The sequence below is a fragment of the Typopeltis vanoorti genome, chromosome 2 (assembly GCF_054136105.1).
Source record: "Typopeltis vanoorti isolate ZY-2024b chromosome 2, IOZ_Tvanoo_1.0, whole genome shotgun sequence".
Lineage (NCBI taxonomy): Eukaryota > Metazoa > Arthropoda > Arachnida > Uropygi > Thelyphonidae > Typopeltis > Typopeltis vanoorti.
In genome coordinates, this window is record NC_143550.1 from 176,266,061 (window position 1) to 176,292,327 (window position 26,267).

Below are 26,267 nucleotides of genomic sequence, written 5' to 3' on the forward strand. Positions count from 1 at the left end.
TTTAAATAATTTATGGGTGCACCTTTTTGACAACTCGTATAGCAAGGTATAAAGTTCTCTTCGCTATAACCTCAGTATTACATGGTCTGCCTACTCACTGATGAGACATCAGTAAAGGTCGAAACCAGTCTGGTTAGTGACCTTCCATCATAATGTATAACGTCAAACATCACCTAGGAGATGTTTTACATTATGGGTAATACTAAGAATAGTGATCAGAACTTCACCCACCTTTGCAACGAGTTGCCCTAGTGTTTGAACTATGTGCTTTAGCTTATTGCAGTCTGCCGAAACTTTTATAGTTTTGCTATATTCGGCTTTGAAATAATGTGGTATTTAATATCCCCTTAACTTAAATAATGTTACATCGCCCCAAAGTGAAGCTTATTGGCTCTTTATTTAAGTAATTATATTAACATTTACTTAGTCGCATGGGGTCTATTTGATCCTATCCATTTTATTTTTGTTGCAATTTCGAATAGCTGAGTTTCTTGCTGCTCTTGCGCCAAATCAGTCATGTACCGACCATTAGCACAATCGGTTGTGGAGTAAGGAGTGATTTCTGATCCTATTCAAATAATTATGTAACAAAACAGGTGTGACTAATTAAGACCACTTTCCTTGCTAATAACTTCACTGAGTCATATGCCAACAAGGTTATTGACAAGTATCAGGCGTCTTTCCGACATTCCTTCTATAAGTGGTTCTTCACATTATTCTTCATTATTTTAAAGATGGTTTCTGAAAGAACAGTCAAATTGTTTAGATCTATTTGTCTTCACATGTTCTTTATTAAACAGCATTCTGCCTTTAGCCTATCCTGGTGTTTACCAAGTTCCATGCATTTGTGGATTATCATACTTTGGCTAAACTGGTTAATCTGTGGTTGTTGATCGTGGTGAACATCACAGTATTTTAACTTTCATGAGCTTGAATAATCTGGACTTGAACGTGTGATCTCAACCACTTGTCTAGTCCATTGGAATGAGATTAAGATTCTTCATAAAACAGGTTCTCTCTCCTAAAACATTATTATTATTAAACAAGACCTCATGGAGTCAAAGACTCATCTGGGAGGTCCTTTTATCACACATCTCATCATACCATGTCTTAAACACACTCAAACTCCTTGCAGACACCTGCCTCTCACACCCTCTTTATACAGTTTCCAGGGATGACCTCTGGTTCTACCCTGATCTCCCACTATTCTCTGTAGAACTTCTCCACCATTGATCTTATAACAACCCCTTACCAACTTGTAGGTAAGGGGTTGTTATAAGATATCATATTTTCCCTCTTCCTCCTCTCCACTAGACTCTGCAAATTACATCTTCTCAATCTGTCCTCATACTCAACATTCCAGAGGTCAGAAACTACCTTAGTCAGTCGCCTTTGGACCCATTCCAACATCTCTTCATCCTTCTGAAAACCCAGTGACCAAATAATCTGGGCACAATAGTCCATGTGTGGCCTAATCAAAGCCTTATACAATGGAACAAGAATCTCTCTACTTCTACACGTCAATGTCCTCCGGATCATTCCCAGAAGTCTTTGTGTTGTCTTCACAGTTTTGGCGATGTGTCCCCTAAATTTTCAATCCTTATCCACTATCACCCCCAGATCTCTTATTTCCTCTACTTCCAACAATATATTCTCACCAAGCATAAATTCTGCATCCCATCTTTGTTTTCCAAATTTTAAAACCTTACATTTTGCAACATTGAACTCGCATCCCCATTTGCTTGCCCAATCACTCAATTTATTCAAGTCTTCTTGCAAGGCCACAACATCTTCACCACTCTTTATGGTTCGTCCCAACTTTGCATCATCTGTAAACAACTGAATATCTCCATCCAAGTCTTTGCCAATATCATTAATATACAAGTTAAAACAGACCCCTGAGGCACTCTACTAGTGACATTCCTTTTCCTGGATATCGCACCCCCCATACACAACTTGTTGATACCTATCAGATAGCCAGTCTCCAATCCAATGCACTAATCTAATATCCAACCCCATCTTCTCTAGTTTGACTGTCAACTTATCATGAGGTACTCTATCAAAAGCTTTTGCGAAACCCAGGTATATTACTGTGTATCCTTCTCCTCTGTCCAAGGAAGCAGTCAGTTTATTGGAATAAGTAAGTAGATTACTAAAACATGACCTCCCTTTAGCAAATCCATGCTGTCCATCAAAGATTATACCATTGTTGTCAACCCAACTCTGGATCCTAGTTCTCACAAGCTTCTCCAACAACTTAACCACAACACCTGACACAGAGATAGGCCTATAGTTTGATGCTTGAGTTCGAACACCTCCTTTATGAAGTGGCACAATCTTGCCTTCCTTCCACTCTTTAGGAACTTGACCTTGTGCAAGACTCGTATTAAAAAAATATGTCAAGGCAGTTGTCAACTCTCTGGCACATTCCTTCAGAATACGCAGCGATATATTATCAACTCCCACAGCCTTATTTATATCTAGTTTACTCAACTCCCCAAACACCTCTTGCTCACTTACAGTCACTCTCTCCTCCCCATCATCAACTGCTCTCAATCTCTCCATGAAGTCACATTCACAAGATTGAAAGATCTTTATGAACTGCCCATTAAGTATCTCCACCACACATTCTGCAACAGCTGTCTTTATACCATTTCCTCCAATCAATGTCATCATTCTTTCATTTGCTGGCTACATATCAAAAGAACTCCCTAGGATTCTTTTTGGCTTCATTAGCTAACTGCTGTTCATACCTCTCTTTAGCACCAACCAAGTCACCCTCCTTGCCTGGTCTTTGTAGACCTCATGAAATTGGTTACTTCCACTTCTCTTATGCTGCCTCCACAGTGCCCTTTTTTTCTGTATCGCATGCTTAATCTCTTTATTCATCCATCTCACACCTACCTTATTTAACCTTCTCACTCATGGAATACATTTAGACATTGCATCTACTAAACAGTTTTTGAAAATCCCCCAAGCTGCATTGATCTCTTTTCCAGCTAACTCCTCATTCCATGCTACACCTGCAAGCTGTCTCCTGAGCTCTCATTAATCACCCCCCCCCCCCTTGTAGTTTCACATATACCCTTTTTTCACAGGGGTCCTTGCACTGCTGGCATCCACCCAGGTAATCACCTCATGGTCACTTTTGCCAATTGGTGGATGATTTGACACCTCATTTATAGTCTTTGTAGACCTCATGCAGACCTCATGAAACATCGTCTGATGAGATGACCAAATCCAAGACCCTTAATCCTTGTGTGCCCTCTGTTACATACTGTCTGCAGTAGTTATCCCTCAAAAACTCAAGAAACTCATTTTCTTTACTTCCAGTTGCTATCTCTTCATTCCAGTCTATATTGCGATAATTAAAATCACCCATAATGATCACCCTTTTCTTATTTGCTTGGCTTATTTGACTATACATTTCACTATCACCACCATCCACATTACCAAGTCTATAACAACATCCCACCAAGTATTTGATTCTGTTCACCTCTATCTCACACCATACTGCCTCAAAACCACTGGCTCTATTTCCCTCTTGCACTTCTATCTTGTATAGACATAACTCTTTCTCTATGATCAATAGCACTCCCCCTCCCTTTTTACCCCTTCTATCCTCACGAAACACATCATACCTTTCCATCTCTATTCCTGTCAGGATGTCGTCCTCATCTAACCATCTCTCGCTTATTCCGACAATCTTTGGGTGAACAGACACAATTAGTGCAACCATTTCATCCTCCTTGTTTCTTATACTTCTAGCATTGGTATACAAACACAACAGCTCATTTCTGGATCTACAGCTAGTTCCACTAATACCCCTCACTCGATGTGATCTCTCCATGCTGGACTGGGGCCATTTCCCTTTCTGCTTCTTCATTTTAGAACCGTTTGCAATTCCATCTGTTTCCTCTTGATCCCTGGTCATCCCATTTCTTTCCTGCCTACACATGCTCTCACCTCCTCTTGGAGCATCCACCTTTCTCACGCTGTGTATCCCTGTCCAGCCTGAGCCTCCCCGTTTCCCTGCTCCTCTTGCACACCCATTCTCTCATTTTCTATACTCATACCACTCACTTCCCCATACATATCCACTTCTTCAATCTCTCCTGTCTTACTCTCCTGCTCTTCCACATCACTCCCCTCTCGATCTAATTCATTCTCTCTATTCACTTCTCTACCTTCCAGCAGCAGTCTCTCCAAGCGACTCACACCATAACCACTCAAATGCAGTCCATCGCTCCCATACAGCTCACTTCGTCTCTCGAACTCATTCCACACAAATATGAACTTGTGAATTTATTAACCAAATTTGAAAAGAATCAATGTAACAGAGTTATTGCTGTTATTGAAAATAGTTCTGCATACATCCTGCCATGGGTAATATTTTTTTTTTTTACAATAATTAGACTGTTCATCTTTTCATTTTCATTCTTAGATTTTCTAGTAATCTTGTAATGTAGTAATGTTATTATTTAATTAGTTATGTCAGGTTATGTGATATATTATTCAAGCGCACACACACTCTTTGAATAATATGTTGCACTCCATAGGTTAACATAAGGAATCTTAGTTGTTGCACTTTAAGCTACTTTGGTTTTAGTTAATGTTATTGTACCTATAAATGTGAATTTACTTAATTTAGTTTTGTGTTTGTTATAAATTTAAGTGTACTGCAATAAATGTGTCAATGATTAAAAGATAATTCTTGAGAGAGATTCTTTTTTTCCAGCACACAAAATGCATTGTTAAAAGAAAATGTGCCGGTACCGTTTTATATACTAAGGTTTTATAATGATTCAACGGAGATTTGGATTGAGTGAAATATTACTTTGGTGCTGTTTCCTCTGTATAAATTACAATATTCAATTTTAGTAGAGAGACTAAATAGTTTTTGCATATAACAGAGAAAAAATTATAGCTTATTCTTATAAAACAGCAAAATTATACAATAACCATAGAAACTTTAATGAAAATATACAACTATTTCATACTGAAAATAACAGTATATCATCAGTGTCTGGAAACAAGCAAATCAAAGAACATTAATACAAGGTACATACAACATAGGGGTGCTTAAGGGTCAAAGCTGTATAACTGAGAGGAGACCTCCACATAGCCTTTAAAGGAATGCGGAGAACCGACCAGGGCTTCTGACCTAATGTCCAATCCTCACCTTCTCGTGGTGCACCCTGTTGGGTATCTACTTTGATACTGAACGAACGAGGATGGGCTGGCAATTTGGGATTTAGCCGACCAAATTGTATTCTTATTGGTTAAACCAAAATAAAAAATGATGGTACAACATGACAAAATTTCATGCCGGCTGGGGCGTCGCCCGGTTAAACAAGGCCCCCGTTGTTTTCGCCAGGGAACCAGGGCGAACAGCGAAAAGTCAGCTACTGGAACAAATCTGAAAACAAACCCCAACTCAACATCACCAGAGTTAAAGATCGGTACTATCAACGTAAGAAGCCTGAATGGCAAAGAAATGGAGCTAGCTGAGGAATTAGATAAGTACCAGATCGACATAATAGGGGTGACTGAAACAAAAAAGACCAAAACTGGTGAGATCTTTCTGAGCAATAAATACAAAATGTTATATTCAGGCAATGACAATCATGGAAAAGAAGGAGTAGCCATAGTATTCAACACAAAATACGAGGCTAATCTTCTTGAATGGCAGTCAGTCTCAAGTAGAGTAATGTGGGCAAATATGAGAATGGGGAACTGGACAATGAGACTTATTTGTGCCTATGGTCCCACAGAAGGTTCTACTAAGGTAGAAGTGGAGGAATTTTTTGAGGCTTTAGAAAAAGCAACTGACACAATGAAAAAGGAAAAGTTGGTCCTTGTTGGGGATCTAAATAGTAGAGTAGGAAATGATTGTGAGACATACAAAAATATTTTGGGAAAATTTGGAGAAAAGAGCAAAGCTAATAATAATGGCAAATATCTGTTGGATTTCTGCTCAGGACATGGACTGGTTATTACTAACACCATGTTCCAACATAAAAATGTGCACAAATTCACATAGAGAGAAGAGGCTGGGAATAAGAAAAGTCTCATTGACTATGTTATTGTTGATAGTGATGTTTTCTCCCTGGTGCAGGACACCAGAGTGTACAGAGGATTTGAAATTGGAAGTGATCACTATTTAGTCTTGAGCAGGATAAAATTGAATTTCATATTGAAAAGAATAATATGTAAGAAAGTTTTAAAGCGAATAAAAGTTGAGCAGCTCTCAGATGTGAACTGTAGACTAAAATACAGAAATATTATTGAAAAGAAAATGAAAGAGTTTGAGAACAGGAATCAAACCTTGGAGATTCAGTGGCAAACTCTGAAGGAAACATTGATTGATTCTGCCAGAGAGGCATGTGGTGAGGTTGTGTGCAAGGATAAAAAAATCAGAACTCCCTGGTGGACACAGGAAGTTAAAGAGGCAGTGAAGGAAAAGAAGAAAGCATATCAAAAGTTCCTGGCAAATAAGTCAGCTTTTACTCTTACAGAATACAGAGACAAATGTAAGAAAGCTAAACAGTGTGTAAAACTAGCTAAACAAAAGTCATGGGAGGACTTTGGCAAGAATATAGAAAATAAATATCAATAAGGTGGCAAAATATTCTGGAGGTTGTTGAAGAAGCTTAGGAATGGAGGAAAGAGTGCTGTAAAAGGAATTAGAGATGATAAAGGTGAAATGAAAACAGGAGAAAAAGATATCCTTGAAGTATGGAGTAATTACTTTGAAAAACTGCTAAATGAAACAAGCAGTGATGACAGCACAGTGATAAAAAACACTGACCAGGCATGCAGTCAGGAATACATATCCATACTTGAAGTAGAAAAAGCCATCAAAGGCTTGAAATGTGGAAAGGCATCAGGAGTAGATGATATTCGACCAGAAATGCTGAAGTATGGTGGTATAAGAGTCTTACAGTGGCTGCACTGCATAGTTCAGAAAGCCTGGACAGAGGGACGAATTCCTGATGATTGGAGTAGAGCTCTCATAGTACCCATATATAAAAAGGGAAATAAAACTGCATGTAAGAATTACAGAGGTATTTCCCTACCGAGTGTTCCTGGAAAGATCCATGCAAGTATACTTGAGAAACGGTTGAGAAGAATTGTGGAAGAAAAGCTTGGTGAAGAACAAGCAGGATTCAGACCAAATAGAGGCTGTCAGGATCAGATCTTCACTTTACGACAAATAGTCGAGAAAGCATGGGAATATAACAAAAATCTGTATTTAAGTTTTGTCGATTTGGAAAAGGCATATGACAAGGTGCCAAGAGAGAACCCTTCAATACGCTGCAGTTATATGGTGTCAATGGGGCATTATATCGAGCAATACTTAGTCTTTATTTGAGTTGTGAGTCAGCAGTTAGAATTGAAGGAAGTACAGGAAGATGGTTTAATGTTAAATCTGGTGTGAGACAAGGATGTACATTATCCCCTCTGTTATTCATTATCTATATGGATCACATTATGAAGGAATGTGGTATTAAACCTGATATCAAAATTGGAGATGTTAATGTCAGCTCTTTGCTTTATGCGGATGATGTTATACTTCTAAATAAATCCGCTACAAGTCTGCAAGATTCTCCGACTAAATTGAATAGCTGTTGTAATAGATATGGCATGAAGGTCAGCAATAAAAAGACAAAGGCAATGAAAATAGGCAGAATCATTGAAAATGTCAGCTGTGTTGTGAATGGAGAACCTGTGGAACAAGTAAAACATTTCAGCTACTTAGGCACAATTTTTACTGAAGATGGTAAACTAAATATAGAAATAGACAACAGAATCAGCAAAGCTGGTATCGTGGGAAGTCAATTGAATAAATTCATATGGAATAAGAAAGAAATTAGTCGGAACACTAAATTAGCTGTATACAAGACTGTGTTCAAACCAATTTTAACTTATGGATCTGAGAGCTGGGTCAGAAGTAAAACACTTGACCAAAGACTAGAGACCGCAGATATGAGAGTTCTGAGAAAGATTAGAGGCGTGAACAGATGGCATCAATGGCAATATCATATTAAAAATGAGGATATTAGGAAAGAACTTGACATTGTCAGCATCCAGGAATGCGTTAGCAGAGCTAATCTCAGATGGTATGGTCACTTAAATAGAATGGGAGAGGAAAGATTAGCAAAACAAGTGTTCTCTGCCAGGTTGGCAGGAAAACGACCCAGAGGAAGACCAAGATATAGGTGGATTGATACGGTACAAAGTGCCTTAGACGATAGAAATATAAGATCTGATAATGTTGGAGTCTTGACATGTAACAGACTGATTTGGAGAAAAATTGTAGATAGGAAGTTAGTAATGATGTAATTTTTTCATGTAGTACTGTCATATCCTGTACACCCCTTGAGGGTACATGGCAGGAATTTGATGATGATGATGACATACGACAATCAGTTTCTTCTTCCCTTCAGGTATTAGGCCTAGTGGCCTGTTATGGAACTATCTTTAACCCTTCTAAGCCACTGGCCCTATGATAAGGTGGCTATTCCTATGCCTGTAGCTGCGTGTGTTCATGGGGCCTGTTTGGCTGCTTGCGGGAGGAAAAACCCCAGATAAACTGGGGAGAAAAACTGCAATCCACATCCAAGACCCGGCTAACTTGGCTATCTCTAAGAAAGAACCTTAAGCTCCTCACATCGATGACAGGAATCAAGCCCAGAACACTCCCAGGCATATGGTTGTGAAGTCATAGCGACTTGGCTAACCATACTAATCAGTTTACCAATCAAAAACAGTTGCTATCTGCTATAAATTAATATTAAAAGCATTTTTGATATTTACATGAAATGAGAGTCAACTAAACGTTGTTTTTTATTTTTATTTATTTATATATTTTTTTTTGTTTGTTTGTTTGTTTTGGTGGGGTGGGAGCATGAAGTGAGAGAGAGAATCATTCCATTTCAGGAATGATTGGGTTCTATGGAGATGACTAACCTCATCCCATAGGATACCATGTTTAGTGTCAATACTAAACTAAAATTAGAGTGACCAATTAGAATGACCATCTCTCTCTCTCCCTCCCAAAAGTTTGGGAAATTCTTCATTTTATGAAAACATCAAATTATTTTTTATGTTTACAATTTTTTTATAATTGGTAAACTGAATGTTGTATGTACCCTATATTCCTTTTTTTAAAAATTTTATTTTATTGGCTTGTTGTTTCCCACACTGATGTACTATTATTTTCCATACAACATATTTGTACTTTCATTAAGGTTTATTATTGTGGTTATGTAATTTTGTAGTTTTATAGTAATGCACACGTACTATTCTTATATATTTTTATATTATATTATATTCTAGGCTCGCATAAAAGCAAAACCTATTGGCCGTGCTTCTTTCCTTGCACCTTATAAAAATGGCCTTCGTCATCCTGAAGAAGTTGAAATTTATTCCAGTTCACAACAGCAACCACCCCCACCACCACCACCACCACAACAACAACAACAACAACAACAACCACAGCATAGATTTTCTTATCCAAACATGCCTCCAGTATCTTATAATAATCAACAGGTATTGTATTTTTTTTTTTAATTTAATAGACACTTGCAAAAGGTTAAATGTTTTGTTTTATTACTGCATTTCTTAGTTTTTCCAACACTAAATGAAATGTGTCATTGCATGTTACTACAAAAGTATGAGGCTGGTCTGAAAAGTTAATGGCTTACCGTTGAAAAAACGAATTTATAATTTAAAAATTTTTATTTTTCAACATAATCTCCCTTAAAACTAATACATTTATTCCAGTGATGCTTTAGCACCATTATCCCATCCCTGTAGTGGTTCTCAGTAAGATTGTAAAATACCCCTCTACAATCACCTCTTGATTCGAAGAAAAACGCTTACAAGCAAGGAAGAGTTTTAGTTTTGGGAAGAGATAGAAGTCAGAGAGAGCCAAATCTGGGGAATATGGTGGATGTTCCAACAATTCATAGTGCAGATCCCTTAATTTTCCTATTGCCAAAATACCTTTGTGGGCAGGTGCATTATCCTGATGAAAGATGATTTTTTCTTTCTGCAAATCAGGTCTCATCTCACGAATTTTTTTTGTCTAGTCTGGTTAAAAAATCGGAGTAAGATTCCCCAGTTATTGTTTTACCCTTTTCAAGATAATTAATAAACCAAATACCTTTAGCATCCCAAAACACCGATGCCATGACCTTTCCTGCTGATGGAACCGATTTTGTCTTCTTTGGCATTGAACAACCGGCTTCTGTCCACTGTTTTTACTGCTGTTTGGATTCCGGTTCTAATGGTGATTCTAAGTCTCATCCATAGTAATAAATTGATGCACAAAATCAGTTTTCTTCTTGTTAAAACGCTGCAAGCACTGTTCAGAGATTTTCATGCGATGTCCACTGTTTTGACTGCTGTTTGGATTCCGGTTCTAATGGTGATTCCAAGTCTCATCCATAGTAATAAATTGATGCACAAAATCAGTTTTATTCTTGTTAAAACACTGCAAGCACTGTTCAGAGATTTTCATGCGAGTGCGTTTTTGATCTGCTGTGAGCAAGCGTGGCACTCATCTTGCGCAAAGCTTTTTCATTTGCAATTCTTCATGCAAAATATACCCTACACATTCTTTAGAAATGCCTATAGTCTCAGCAATTTCACATACTTTGACTCGCAGGTCATCCAATACCATATCGTGCACTTGATCAATGATTTCTGGTGGTGTTACACTTTTTGGACATCCTGAGACATGTGGATCATCTTCAAGGCTGGTTAGGCCATGTTTAAACTTGGCAGCCCATGAAAGTGTCCATAAACTTTTATGAACTTCAAATGAATTTTTTTGGCATTAAACCTTCTTTTACAAAGAATTTTATAACTGCACAATACTCAATTTTATCACTTTTATCCATTTCAAGGGATACAGACAACACTTTTGCTTCAGACAGCTGTATAAAACAAACTGCTTGATAGAATGACTTGCAGTATCACATGAATACTTATGACAGATGTACCAACTTAGAAAAAAAATAAAAAAATCGCGCCAATAGTGTTGCCATTTATGGTCAAGTCAGAGAACCTTTCAGACCACCCTCGTATTCCATTCGCTCGGATATATTTACTTGGTTTCTTAAGTTGTATTTAATTAAAAAATATTACATGTGATTTCTTGTTAATTTTGTTTTGTTGAAAAAAGATGGCTTATTTATGCAGCCTGCGCTATAAAATTCACGTCAGTTTGGCCTCCTGCAGCACTCATCTTAATTGGTCCAATGCAATTAACTATAGTATAACTTTGAATACTGTAATTGATCAATTCATATTTTAAATATGGAAAGCACTAAAGTTAAATGAACAATACCCATGTTTCACTTGTGCCGTTTAGACGAGAAGCACAAAAGGTTTACACTTTATGGTGAGATTTGATTGGCAAATACTAGAGCAAGACAAGGATAATCTGAATTTTAATAAGATTTTTAAATACAGCCATATAACATGCACAGAAATTGGAAAAACTAATCACTTTGGAAATTATTATTTTTCTGGATTGAACCAGAGAAAGTCTGAAATAACTCATCTTCATCAAGTTCCTGATATATACCCTCAAGAGGTGTACAGGATATGATAGTACTGCATGAAAAATTTACATCATTACTAACTTCCTATCTACAATTTTCCTCCAAATCAATCTATTACCTGTCAATGCTTCAACATTGTCAGATCTTATATTTCTATTTTCTAAGGTCCTTTTTACTGCATCAATCCACCCATATCTTGGTCTTCCTCTGGTTCTTTTTCCTGCCAACCTGGCAGAGAACCTTGTTTTGTTAATCATTCCTCTCCCATTCTGTTTAAGTGACCATACCACCTGAGATTAGCTGTGCTAACACAGTCAAGTTCTTTCCTAATATCCTCGTTTTTAATATGATATTGCCATTGATGCCATCTGTTCACAACCCTAATCTTTCTCAGGACTCTGATATCTGCAGTCTTTAGTCTTTGGTCAAATGTTTTACTTCTGACCCAGCCCTCAGATCCATAAGTTAAAAGTGGTTTAAAAACTGTCTTGTATACAGCTAGTTTAGTGTTCTGACTAATTTCTCTCTTATTCCATATAAATTTATTCAATTGACTTCCTACCATACCAGCTTTGTTGATCCTGTTGTCTATTTCCATATTTAATTTACCATCTTCACTAAAAATCATGCCTAATTATCTCAAATGTTTTACTTATTCCACAAGTTCTCCATTCACAATTCAGTTGATATTTTCATTGTCTTTGTCTTGTTATTGCTGACCTTCATACCATATCTATTACAACAGTTGTTTAATTTAGTCAGAGACTCTTGCAGACTTGTAGTGGATTTATTTAGAAGTATAACATCACATAAAGCAAAGAGCTGATATTAACATCTCCAATTTTGATATAAGATTTAATATTGCTTTCCTTCATAATGTGACCCATATAGATAATGAATGACAGAGGGGATAATTTACATCTTTGTCTGACACCAGATTTAACATTATACCATCTTCCTGTACTTCCTTCAATTCTAACTTCTGATTTACAACTTAAATAAAGACTAAGTATTGCTTGATATAATGCCCCATTGACACCATATAACTGTAGCATATTGAATAGCTTCTCTCTTGGCACCTTGTCATATGCTTTTTCCAGATCTACAAAACTTAAATACAGATCTTTGTTATATTCCCATGATTTCTCAACTATTTCTCGCAAAGTGAAAATCTGATCCTGGCAGCTTCTTATTGGCCTGAATCCATCTTGTTCTTCACCAAGCTTTTCTTCCACAATCCTTCTCAATCGTTTCTCAAGTATACTGGCATAAATCTTTGCAGGAACAATCAGTAGAGAAATAATTCTGTAATTCTCACATTCAGTTTTATTTCCCTTTTTATATATGGGTACTGCGAGAGCTCTACTCCAATCATCTGGAATTTGTCCCTCTGTCCAGGTCCTCTGAACTATGCTTGAGTATTTCTGGTCAAATATCATTTACTCCAGCTGCCTTTCCACATTTCAGACTTTTGATGGCTTTTTCTACTTCAAATATGGATATGTATTCCTGATTGCATTTCTGGTCAGTGTTTATCACTGTGCTTTCATCACTGCTAGTTTCATTTAGCAATTTTTGAAAATAACTCCATACTTCAAGAATATATTTTTCGCCAGTTTTCATATCGCCTCTATCATCTGCAATTTCTTTTACATCACTCTTTCCTCCATTTCTGAGCTTCTTCAACAACCTTCAAAACATCCTGCCACCCTCCATGTTTTTACCAAAGTCCTCATGCTGTCTGTTTAACTTTCTGTGTCCACCAAGGAGTTATGATTTTTCTCTCCTCCTTGCAATCTCACCACATGCCTCCTAGCTCAATCAATCAATGTTTTCTTCGGAGCTTGCCACTGAATCTCCAAGGTTTGATTCCTGTTCTGAAACTCTTTCATTGTTTGTATATTTCAGTCTACAGTTCACATCTGAGAGCTGCTCGACTTTTGTTTGCTTTAAAACTTTCTTACATCTTCTTTTGAATATGAAATTCAATTTTATCCTGCTCAAAACTAAATGCCGATCGCTTCCAATTTCAAATCCTCTGTATATTCTAGTGTCCTGCCAAAGTGAGAAAACATCACTATCAACAATAACATAGTCAAAGAGACTTTTCTTATTCCTTGCCTCTTCTCTCCATGTGAATTTGTGCACATTTTTATGTCGGAACATTGTGTTAGTAATAACCAGTCCATGTCTTGAGCAGAAAACCAACAGGTATTTGCCATTATTATTAGCTTTGCACTTTTCTCCAAATTTTCCCAAAATATTTTTGTATGTCTGACAATCATTTCCTACTCTGCTATTTATATCCCCTACAAGGACCGAATTTTCCTTTTTCATTGTGTCAGTTGCTTTCTCTAAAGCCTCAAAAAATTTCTCCACTTCTCCCTTAGCAGAACCTGTGGGACAATAGGCTGAAATAACTTGTTTTACTTCTTTATACACGAGTTCCAACCTCATTTAACTATAATCATACAATCTACAAAAGCTGTGTCAGAAAATGGGATATTCCGTAGATCATCAACACTGTTACCCAATTTAAATATGGGCAGAAAAATTATTTATAGAAAATTATATATTAAAAACTTGTCTGTGTGTTGGTGTCCGAACATCAGTTTACACTTCACGCATGCAAAACAGATGAAACTCAGAAAACCAAAACAGCAACTCGTGACAATTAATAATGTTTGATTGGATTGGTTGACACAATAGCCAATCGCAGCGACTGATTTCTGGGTGGTTTAAAACCACTGGAGCACTAAGAATTTGACTTGCTGCTCCACTTGTATATCGAAAGGGCTCAAAGGTGTCCATATTTGTGACTGCAATACCGGACTATTAATGCGAATATGATGAAATGTTTACATGTCAAAAAGTGTCCTCTTCATGAAGCATTAGTATATCGTGTTTAATTTTAGGAATCATGCGAAGCCAGGAAACAATTAAGGGGAGTCTTTAACAGGAATAAATACAATATCGATGGTATTGCTATTCAATGGGTGTTCATAGAACACCCAGAATATATGCCCCTGATATATATATATATATATATATGGGATGGTTTCCAACACGTTTTTTCCCCCAAAGGGAACTGGTTAGTGGCCATCCGTGATCTTAACAGATAATCGTCCAAAGCTCAATTAATTTGAAATGCATTCAGGAAGGAGAGTAGGTCAGACAGCTGCTTTCCATTTTTATTTTATTTTTTATTATTATTTTTTGTCTCTAATGCACCTCTAATAGATTATAGCAAATGAAAGTAAGCGTGCGTGCGTGTGTGTGTGTGTGTAATTGATAAAAATAGAAAGAAAAAAAAATCCTTAGCCTACCCACAGTACCAAATGCACTATAGGTTTGCAAATAAGATTTCATCTGTGAGAGCAAAAAATTGATGGCAAGAATCAATCTTATAACAGACATTCTTAGGCAGGCCAATGCTATGCAAGCAAATACATTTTGCTCAGGGACAGACAACAACAGTAAAGAGAAATAATCTGAAGAATGAAGAAATTACCAAATTATTGAACATAATTTGTTGTTTTATTCAATCACCTTTCTTCATTCTAGAAACTTTAAGGTTGAGTTTTCATGAAGATTTTTTGTACAGTTATGAAATAATTGTTGATGCCTGTGAGCCATTTTGTGCTGATTGTTGTTACAATCAGCAGTTGAATTTCTTGGTATTACATGAAGAACCAGATGCTTAAAGGCATTTTAATATCATACATATGACAACAGTGGGAGCATAGTCAAAAAGAGTGTTCAAAATACTATACTAAAAATAAGAGAAAATATATACTAATATTAAGGAATTTGCTAATATTATTTGCAAAGTTGAGAAAATTCTTTCCTCTTGTGTATTTATCTTATCCATGGATATTTAATTCAGAGATAATTAATCTTATGTTAAAGCTTAATATTGCCCAAATAAAGCCAAAAAAAATATATATATATATATTGTTTCCAAAAGCCATCTAGATTCTCTTATTTCATAGAATTCTCAAATTCAGAATAGTTGACCAAGGCAAATCAATTACTCATTTATCTGGAACATTGCAGCACATGCTTCCTGGATACCAACCTTCTGGTCCTGGTGGAATTTCACAAAATGTGCTTAAGAGATGTTCCTGAGCTAACATGTTCTTCTTTATTATCTGTAGGCTGTATTAAATTGGCATCTTCCCTACAGCAGATGCAGGCCCATACATAGCGATTTCAAAAAAAAAAAGGGGGGGGGTGTCTACCTTCAACATATCAAACTATTGCTCTCACTTCATTGTCTAAATTAATGGTGAAGGTAATGAATAACTAATACACTCAGAGAACTGTCAGCCTAATCAGTGACCACCAGTGTGAATTTCATCAATCAAGATCCACAACATCTATATTACCCACATCTAGACATATGTGATGGAAAGGTTTGGAGAAACCTGTACTGTTGAACTTGACATTTCCAAGACCTTTAATTGGTTTTGGAACCAAGGTTTCTCATCAAATTGCCATTTTATGGCTGCATTTCTCCCTTTGAAGTAGCTAGTCTAAACAATAATATCTATATGGTGCAACACCTTAATCACTTTCAGTGTTTCTAAAACACATCTTTTCTCGCCAAAAAAAAAAGTCTCTTGCTCATCTTAATGGTTAGGATGAGATCTCTCTTCTTGGACTGACTTACTTCTAGCCTTGCCTGGCAGAATCACATTGCTTTTGTGCAACTCATCTTCCTGAAAACTTGGCACTGACATATGCTCAAGATGTCACTTTTCATCTGTACTTACTCTCTACCAAGCCCGGCTGATTGCATGTGCGAATTGTGCAATATACACAGGTGCTGCAGAAGAAAAGGCACCTAAAAGATGTCAAAAAAATATGAGATAAGAGTTTAAACAAACAATGAATGGTGCAGAATGGTACATGTAATTATGAATGTACGTCGTCTTCCGTTCGGACCCCTTCAGATCTTCCCGGAAACGAACAAATAAATTCTGAAATTGTATCCTGGACCCGATTATATCACTGTAATTTTTTATTAAAATTTACGAAAATATACCTAAAATAGTTCTTTATTTTTTTATGTACCATAAATCAATTTATGATTAATTGTTCAGTTCTGTGTAAAAAAAAATTTGTATAAGCAGGACTAATCCATAGGTAACATGATACTGTAAAGCGGTTTTCATTTCCTGTTCATTTTGTTCACACTTTATTAAAAAAAAAAACATTTTTGGAAAGGCGCCGAACAGTAATTGCACACACAACAAAAATACTAGGCGCCGGCGCTGCTCTCTACTATCTCGTATCTGCTCAACCTAGGAATACTGCTTTCATATTTGAGGTGGTGCATCTAAAACCTTACAAAAAAAAAAAAAAAAAAAAAAAGAGCAGTTTTGTATAGATGGTCAGTTTGCATTATTCTTTAAATATTTCCATGCCACCTCACTCTCTCTTTCTGCTAAACCTAAACATGAGCAACAGCTGCCCAACATTTTGCGGTTGAATTTCCAGTTCGCTGACCATCTACTCACAGTGGTTATCTTTCATTTGTTAACCTCTGTTCTATGATACAACCTTATCCATCAAGTATTCCCCTGAAACTACAATCTCCAACTCTTTAAGAAGAATATCAACCAATTATTTTTGTAACCAATCCAAGCTTTACATATTCTTTCCTATTGGAATTGCAGCCTCTTTGTATGGGAGTGATATTAAAAAAATTTTCTTGTTGCATACATTATTTTAAACTATTATGTATCATCTAGTGTTCTTTTGATGAAATATTTTCTATATAAAAGAAGTCTACCATGTGCAAGAAAAGTATTTTATTTCCTGTGACCACTTTTCACTTAAAGATAGCAACTAGAAAAAAATATTGTGATAGTTTAAACTTGGGGATTATTTGTGTGATCACAATATTGAGAGTGAACAATAAATGCTGATTTCATAGCTGCTGAAATCGGCATTTCAGCAGCCATGAAAGCTATTTACCAGTGTGAATGCTACTATAGGTTTACCAATTATATATTTGGTTTAATCCTTTATCCAAGTGTAAGCAAACAATGTTTTCGCCTGAAGTATTTTCAGGACTGGGGAAACTCATGACAAAGGTGGTATAACTTCTCATCCCTTGCCTCAGTATCCCATAATGCAAAGCACATCTCCTTGCAGACATGTATAATGCTATGCATTAAGGGAAGGGTAATTATCCAGATCAGTTTCGACCTTTGTTGAGGTCTCATCAGTGGGAGCCAGATCCAGATGCGGTGATACCAAGGTCAAAGTAATGGAGAACGAAAGGTGTCACACCTTATTATTAAAATTCTCTGGATTAGAGATAGTTGATAGAAGTTTTTTCACTTGGCTATGCTATCAATTATATATTTAGTTTAATCCTTTATCCAAGTGTAAGCAAACAAAGTTTGCACCTGAAGTATTTTCAGGACTGGGGCAACTCGTGGTAAATGTGGTGTACCTTCTCATCACTTGCCTTAGTATCCCATACGAAGTACATCTCCTTGCGGACATGTATAATGCTATGCATTAAGGGAGTGATCACTACTCAGACCAGTTTCGACCTTTATTGAGGTCTCATCAGTGGGAGCCAGACCCAGATATGGTGATACTAAGGTGGAAGTATTGGAGAGAAGTCATATTTTCATATACGAGTTGCCAAACGGTGTCCCTTATTATTAAAATTCTCTGGATTAAAGGTTCTTAGCATTCCAGCGGTTTAAAACTACTGGAATGCTAAGAATTTGACCTGCTGCACCATTTCTGTTTGTCTGTTCAAAGCACTCAAAGGTGTCCGTATTTGTGACTGCAAACCCAGGCTATTAACATGAATGTGATGCCATGTTTATGTGTCACTGTTCTCTTCATGAGGCATTAGTATATTATGTTTAATTTTAGGAATCACACAAAGCCAGGAAACAATTAGGGGAGTCTTTAACCAGAATAAATGAAAAAATATAATGTTGGTGATTTACTATTCTGTACCACACACCTGCAGCAGGTACTTATTATTATTGGCTTTCCTCTTTTAACCAAATTTCCCTAAAACATTTTTGTTTGGCATTCATTTTCTATGCAGCTGTTTAGATCTCCAGCAAGAAACAACTTTTCTTTATATAACGATGTCAACAATCCCTCCTTTCTTATGAGAACATTCCATGAAATCGTAAGCACATTGTTCATATCATTTCAGTGTTTGCTGATATTGCTCTGCTTGAAAAATTGCATGCCATTCAAGATTATTATTCTCATGTGGAATGCGATAACTACTACTTTCTTTTCCTGAACACTATTGCATAAATATAGCACCTGATCTGTTACTTTGATGAATATTGCCTGATTTTGTCTTCTTGGTTTTGGTAACAGTTATTTTGATGTGGTACACCTCTATTTCTTCACCTGTTTTGAATAGATACTTCTTATTGATAATCATTGTTGTTGTCTTCAGTCCTTCTGAAGTTGACCTAAAGCTTGTTTGACTAGCTGAATTTTTATTCTTTTTCCCTGAAAAAAATTATGGTTGAGTCTTGAGAGAGAGATTTCATTATTGAGACTACGTTTAGTAAATACGAACAGGATACGTGAAAACCAGTAAGTCGTATGACTTTACATCATCAGGAGCATTGGTGTATAAAAAAGGTTAAGCATAACTAGCAAAGATTAAATTCATAGGCTATTAGATGTTTCTAGCTGTAACATTGAGAAAATGTAAACATTCATTACTGAATGTTTGTTGGAACATTGTTATTTGTTGTCACATTCTGTGCTTCATGTCTTGAGATTATTTATTCTTTATGTCTTGAGATCTGAGGAAGTTAGATTTTTTTATGAATGCCGACCACACTTGGTGTAATATCAAATCTTGGTTTTTGTTGCACTGTTTAGGAATTCTAAGCATTTTTGCTGCTTCCTTGAGAAACAGTTTTTATCAATACATGACATTATCGTTTTTTCCCCAAGTACTTTATGGCCAGTAGAAGTTGTGTGGAAAGCTAGGCCTGATTTATTTTCTCTTCTTTTTTTTCTACGTCATTTTTATGTTCTTCTGTACGGATTTCTCCTGACCTTCCTGTCTGGCCTACGTAACAAATGTTACAAGAACAATAGATTTGATAGACCCCTGGTTTTTTTTATTGGATGGTGCAAAGGTTTTTTCAGTGGATGTAAGAATCTTTATATTTTTTATTTATTTTTTTTTTCCTGAAGGGAGAAAAGCTACTTTTAAGTTGTGGAGCAATGTCGCTAATCTGTCTGTGACATTTTTGATGGATGGTAGTGAGATTGCGTTCTTGAAATCTTGTTTTTCTACGTTGGTTGTGGGAGCTGTGTTCAGCATTTTCTTGATTGGTTTGGCTCAAATCCATTAAGTGTGAGGTTCTGTGTTAAGTAATGTAATTCCTCATTGCACTTTGTTTCTGTGTATATGCACTGTCTCAAGGTTTTCATTATACCTAATTTTTGTGAGGGGTGGTAGTGTGAGGCTGCAATCAGAAATCTTCCTGTGGTTGTCGATTTTCTGTAAACGGAAAAGGTTAACCTTTCTTCTTCATTTTTTTCTATGAGGATATCTAGGAAAGATAATTTTTTATGTTCTTCTAATTCCAAGGTGAATTTTATATTTGGGTGTATTCTGTTAAGATATTCTTTAAAAAAAATTAATTCATTTGTCATTTTTGGCCATGTGATATGGTATGTTGATGACACTAATGTCATCCATGTATCATAGCCATCTCTTGATGATGATGTAAGAAACTTGTTGGGTTTTCACGTATCCTGTTCGTATTTAATAAAAACGGTCTCAATACCGGAATGTCTATCTCTCGACTTCCTGGATACTACATTGTCATTTGCCCCCCTTGTGTGTGTGTGTGTGTGTGTGTGTGTGTGTGTGTGTGTGTGTGTGTGTGTGTGTGTGTGTGTGTGTGTGTGTGTGTTGCTCCTATCACAAAGAAGTTATTTGCAAATCTATAGCACATTTGGTACCATAACTTGATTAAGATTTGTTTACCCGTTTATTTTTTATCTGTTATACACTGCTGGAAAGAAGTCTATGGACATGATAGTGTGAGGAACAAACAGCCTTGGTGCCCCTTTAATAAGATGTAGGACTTCCTTTTGCTGCAGCAATCCCACAGGGCCACAAGCATATAATAGTGATCAATGGGAATTTTGGTCCATTCTTTCTGTAAACATGTAATGAGGTATGTTCTGGACTGTTGTGAGAGTGGATGTCCCTTGACCTCACCTGATGCTCCAGTTCTTCCCACAGATGTTCAGTAGGGTCAAGATCAAGTCTCTGTGCAGGCCAGTTAAGTGTGATGTTACAGCAGAAACCTTATGACATGATGGTGCATTGTCTTGTTGAAAGAGACAATGGTCAGTTCCATAAAAACACCACGAAGTAGGAAGCATTGCATCGTCCCGAATGTTCAGATACCTCTCCGAGTTCATTGTTCGTGGCATTACAGAGGTCTGAGAACAAACCAGCAAAAACAGGACCATACTGTCACCTCTTACGTGACATGATGCACCTTGCCCATTGGGGGGGGGGGGTGTCCGTTGACTTCTTTCCAAGCTGTGTGTGTGTTTTAATTTATTTTTTTTTTGGTGATAGTCTCACACTGGGCAATGAAATATATTTCCCACCTAAATTTTGGAGCATGGTAAAATGAATGGAAGAATTAAAAATAGGTAAGAAAGCTTTACCAGGAAAGGTAAAAGGATCAAAATGAAATAGCTTTCAGAGTTGAACTATTGACTCAAATATGCAAATAAATTCAAAAGAATTTGAAAACAAGAACCAAACTTTTAAGACTCAGTGATGAAAACATTAATTGCTAGCAAGGTCAGTATGTGAAGGTTTTTGCAAGGGTAGAAAAACCATTCAGTTGATGTTTAACTCAGGAATGTAAAGGCAGTCCTGCAAAAGAGGGCAACATGTGCTCTGAGAGAACACAGAAAAATTTTAGAAAGCAAAGCATTGTGTAGAAGTTGCTAAACAAAAGTCCTGATGTTGGCAAGAATATAGAAAAGAAATATCAGGAAGGAGGAAGAAATTCTTAGACATTCAGGATTTCTGGAGTAATTTCTTTGAAAGATTGTTAAAAGAAACGCACGAGAGAACTGCATTAGAAAATGTTAGAGGAATACAATCAGGAGGACTTATTGTTACATTAGGTAGATTTAGCCTTCAAAAATCAGAAATGTGAAATGGTTGCTAAAGTAGATAATATTCAACCAGAAATGCTTACATATTGATGTAGTAAAATACAATGGCTATACAGTATAATTTCGAAGGCATGTTCAGAAAAGTCCAATATATAGAGAATTGAAATAGCTTTTCCTAGCACATAACTATAAAGAGGGAAATGAAATATTCTGAGAATTAACAAGGAATTTCTTTCCTAGTCTTACAGGTAAAATCTATGCAAGTATGCTTAGAGATATTGGAGAACAAACAAACACTTTTAAAGAACAATTGTTGTAAGCAGTGCTCCAGAAATACAATTTAAATCTACTAGCCAGAAAAAAAAAAAAATTACTTGCCCAAGGTATCAGTCTACTTTATATAAATATTGTTATAGTTAATGTTAAAAAAATTCATAATAAACTTAAATATTGTATTGATAAATCCAAAAAAGGAATACATTCTGTAATTCTCACTATACATTACACATAATTATACTGAAATAAGTTTTCCTCTAAGGTGGGATTAAAGTGTATGCCACAGCACAGCTCATGACAATTCAATTTGTGATTTCATTTACTGTTGATAATGAAGGGTGAATTTATATAAATTTTCCATGAACAATAATTTTACAGGGAAGACAAAATTCATGATAACAAATTAGGTAGCACTCTATGTGGAACCTTTTCACAGTGTACTCAGTCATATGATTTGGCCTTTGACTTTTCTTTGCAAGATAATTGAATTTTTTAAATACCAGTATTAAAAATAATCTGCATTTAAAATTTTCACACATTTTATTACACTAAGTTAATTTATGTTGTTAGCTGTGAATATCAGCTAGGGGCGATACTATATTGCACACTTAAGTGGCCAAAGTGTGCAAAGAATAAAATACGTATATGTGCTGCAGTGTTTAGATTGTCTATTTTAAGTTTTATATTTATTATTATTGGTTTATTTTGTTGATGAAATTATATTGTAAGGAAAGCAATGATTTTTTATTTTTTTAAGAATAATTGTCTATCTCATATGTCGTGCATATTGTTAAACTAAATGAATACATTGTAAAAAGTTATTTATTGGAAATGTCAGCTACATGTGATTCACTATTAGTAGCTTTTCTTGAATAATAAATAACCAGATTTTAACTCGAATACTTTTTTTTATTTATACTAGATGTATTTCCTTGACATGGTTTCTATTTAGTGTGCTTTGATCAATGAATCTTAGAGGACTATGTAAGCAACCCGTCGAAGTAATTCTCTTCTAAGTAGGGCACGAAGGATGCTTGCCAATTTTCTGTGTGATATTCTTTGGGAATGGGCATTGTGGGGCCACTTTTTTCTTCCCTTTAGTTTTCAACATTGTCCCTGTGTTCTTTGTTGAGGATTTTGAAACCTCCCATTTGACCAAAAGTTCCAAAATCCACAACAAAGAACACATAGTGTTGAAAACAAAAGGGTAGGGGGGGGGGGGGAATGCTGACTCATAGCATAGACAGCGAAACACGTTGAGGAAATACATCTAGTATTAATAAATGAGCATATATGAGGTAATACCTGGTTACCTATTTTTGAATGATAATAGCTGTTTCATTTTTATTACTTCATGACTGAAATGTAAACAGGGATGGAGCATGTATGGAGGGAAAAGAACAATATAATATTGCTGTGAGAGAAATTACGGAATTTTTGGAATGGAGGAGACATTTACGAAGTCTTTCATATAGAAAGAAAATTTGACAAAGAAGACAGGACAACTATTGGGGGGGGGGGGGGCAAATGGCAGGTTGAGTTTTTAATTACTGTGATAAAACAGTCATGTAGAAACAAAAACAAAGTTCTTCTGAACCTTAGAGGAGATAAAAGAGAGGAGGGAAGAAAATGAAGATGATTGGCTTACGTTAAATAAAATTTCAATTGTTTTGGTAATTTTTGCACGAATTAACAATTTCAGGTCCAGAGGTTTAACATCGAACTCTCTGGAACCTGTGATCAAATAACTTAACAATTGATGCAGTGTTTTTATCATCATCAAAATCCTGCCATGTACTCTGGGGTGTACAGGATATGATAGTACTACATGAAAAATTTACAGATGTTTTTAAAGAAACTGTAAATTATGTGAAAAATATTTTGAATATTTCAGTGATATTTGAGTATTATTTTGAATGCATTTAGAATGAGGCTGAAAATTTACTGGCCACTTGTCTTTGTGTGCTTACCTGTTGTGAGTGGATTTTTGGTGTCCTGGTTGTAATGATTGGATATTCACATGGAGACAAATGGTTATGTTGAATTGTAAAAAACATATAGTAAAGTGCCAAGAGAAAATTTGTTCAAAATACAGAGGAATGCAAATGTATACTTAAGTTGGAAGTCAATAGTTACTATGAATTTAAGAAGATATTAAGGCAAATGTGCAGGCTCTCTCCCCACTGATATTCATCTGTATGGATCAATGAAAAAAAGTAGCATTAACTATATCAAAATTGGAGATATTAATATTAGCTTTTTACTTTATGTAGATGATGTTATACTCCAAAACAAATCAAGTCAGCAGGATTCCATATCTAAATTGAGTAATAGCCTTAACAAATTTGGCATTAAAAATCAGTTATTAAAAATACAAAGATGACAAATGATAGATCAATGGGAAACATGAGCTACATGTGAATGGAACAAGAGTATGTATAACATGTAAAATATTTCAGCTATTTAGATACAATTTTTAGTGAAGTGGGCAAATCAGAAAAGGGAAATTGACAAGAGAATAAGCAAATTAGTATGGCAAGTTGATTTTGATTGGTTTGGTTTGAGGTTTACTGGCATAAGGACAGCAATGATCATATTGTGACAGTTCAAATGTTAGAATGCTTGTCTGTAGGATGGAGGATATATTTTATTTACTCACTTTCTCCTTCACACTCTGAGTGACTAAAACTTTTAAATTCAAAATAAAAATAAATACAAACTAAACTCCAAATCTTGCTTACACAGATGTTTGTAATATCTCATATGTAACTTAACCTCTTAAATTAACCGGTTCACTCATTAAATCCATTATGAAATTGAGTCTTCATACACCTCATAGCCAAATAAAATTCTTTAATTTACAAAAATCACAAATATATAACATCAAATTGACACTCTTAACTATGCATGTACTAGTGTATTGTTCAAACTACAACTTTAAACAATATGAAAAACACATTTGCTATGCAGCCTTCCTTTAGTTACATAAGCCAATAGTTTTCCTATATCAGGAAAACTCCTGGAATCTTAGCCTCTTGCTTCCTATAGAACTTTCTTTCTTTCTTCTGTGTATTCACACAGAAGTAAGACTAACTCCAAAACAAACGTGCTCTCTATGTGACAGCAACATAAGTGTAAACTCCTCTTCATCTGAAAATCACAGAACAGAATAAAACATATCTTGTCTTCGGCACACTTCTGTAACTTCACTTTCTATATGAAAGTAGCTGCAAGCTCCATTTATTCTGAAGTGTAACTGTTGATAAGGTTTCATTCTAAACTACTAAAAACCATATCACTTTAGAATGAAACCTTATCAACAGTTACACTTCAGAATAAATTTTGCCTTCTCTAAAGAAATATCAAAACCATATTAACTGTTAGAAATCACTTTTCAGATTGAGAATCCTATATAATCTTTGCTAGCCCCGTTTGCTTTATGAACTGGAGAACAATATATTTCCCTTCATCTGAAATAAATCCTATATGGATTAATGACTACAGTAAACTTCGCACTTATCTCTTTCTACACGAATATCCTATTTGTATTCCATTTCTAACTTTTCTTCTAATTTCTGTTCAGCAGTCTTCATATACTGAACACACAGAAACTCCCATTTTTCTCCTCCTGTGTTCGTTTCCTACTTCCTGAACAGCCGAAATCTTATCCACGTTTGCAACATTCTTTTTACTCCTGTGTGTGTGTGTGTGTGTGTGTGCTCGAAGTACAACTAAGAAACTTCCACTTCAGTACACCATAGTGTGCTGTCATTACTGCTTTCAGCACTGGGCTTGGAATGACAATGTTGAAAGTTTTCCCACTTGGTTATACTAAGTTTGTATGTGAAAACTTAGTATATCACATACAAACTTTATTTTTCCACTTGGATTAAGGATGAAACCAAGGATATCATTTTTTAGCCTCTTTAATTTAAAGTATAACCAAGTGGAAAAACTTTTGACATCTATCTCTAATCCAGAGTATTTTACTAATAAGGTGTTACACCTTTTGACATATGGAAATATGACTACTTCATTATTACAATCTTGGTATCACTTCTGGGTATTGGCCCTTCCTATAATTGATGGCATTATACATGTCTTAACAATACGTGTTGCATTATGAGATACGTCAATTGATGTGAATTCATTAGCCTCTATGTACACATTATTGAAATGATAATGAAAGTTCTTCTTCATAGTGCAGAAAAGTTTATTTAATTATAATTTCAAAACTAGCAG

The 26,267-nt window shown here is 35.7% G+C and overlaps 1 protein-coding gene across 6 annotated transcripts in view; it reads left to right on the forward strand.

Moving 5' to 3' along the window:
* The window catches only part of LOC150109686 (uncharacterized), a 576,277-nt gene that overhangs the window by 372,846 nt on the left and 177,164 nt on the right, over positions 1-26,267 (forward strand). For all 6 annotated transcript variants that reach the window (XM_090414002.1, XM_090413987.1, XM_090413994.1 and 3 more), the window contains one exon: positions 9,343-9,555. In XM_090414002.1, coding sequence (XP_090270128.1) covers positions 9,343-9,555 — 213 coding nt within the window. The remainder of the gene's footprint in view (positions 1-9,342; positions 9,556-26,267) is intronic.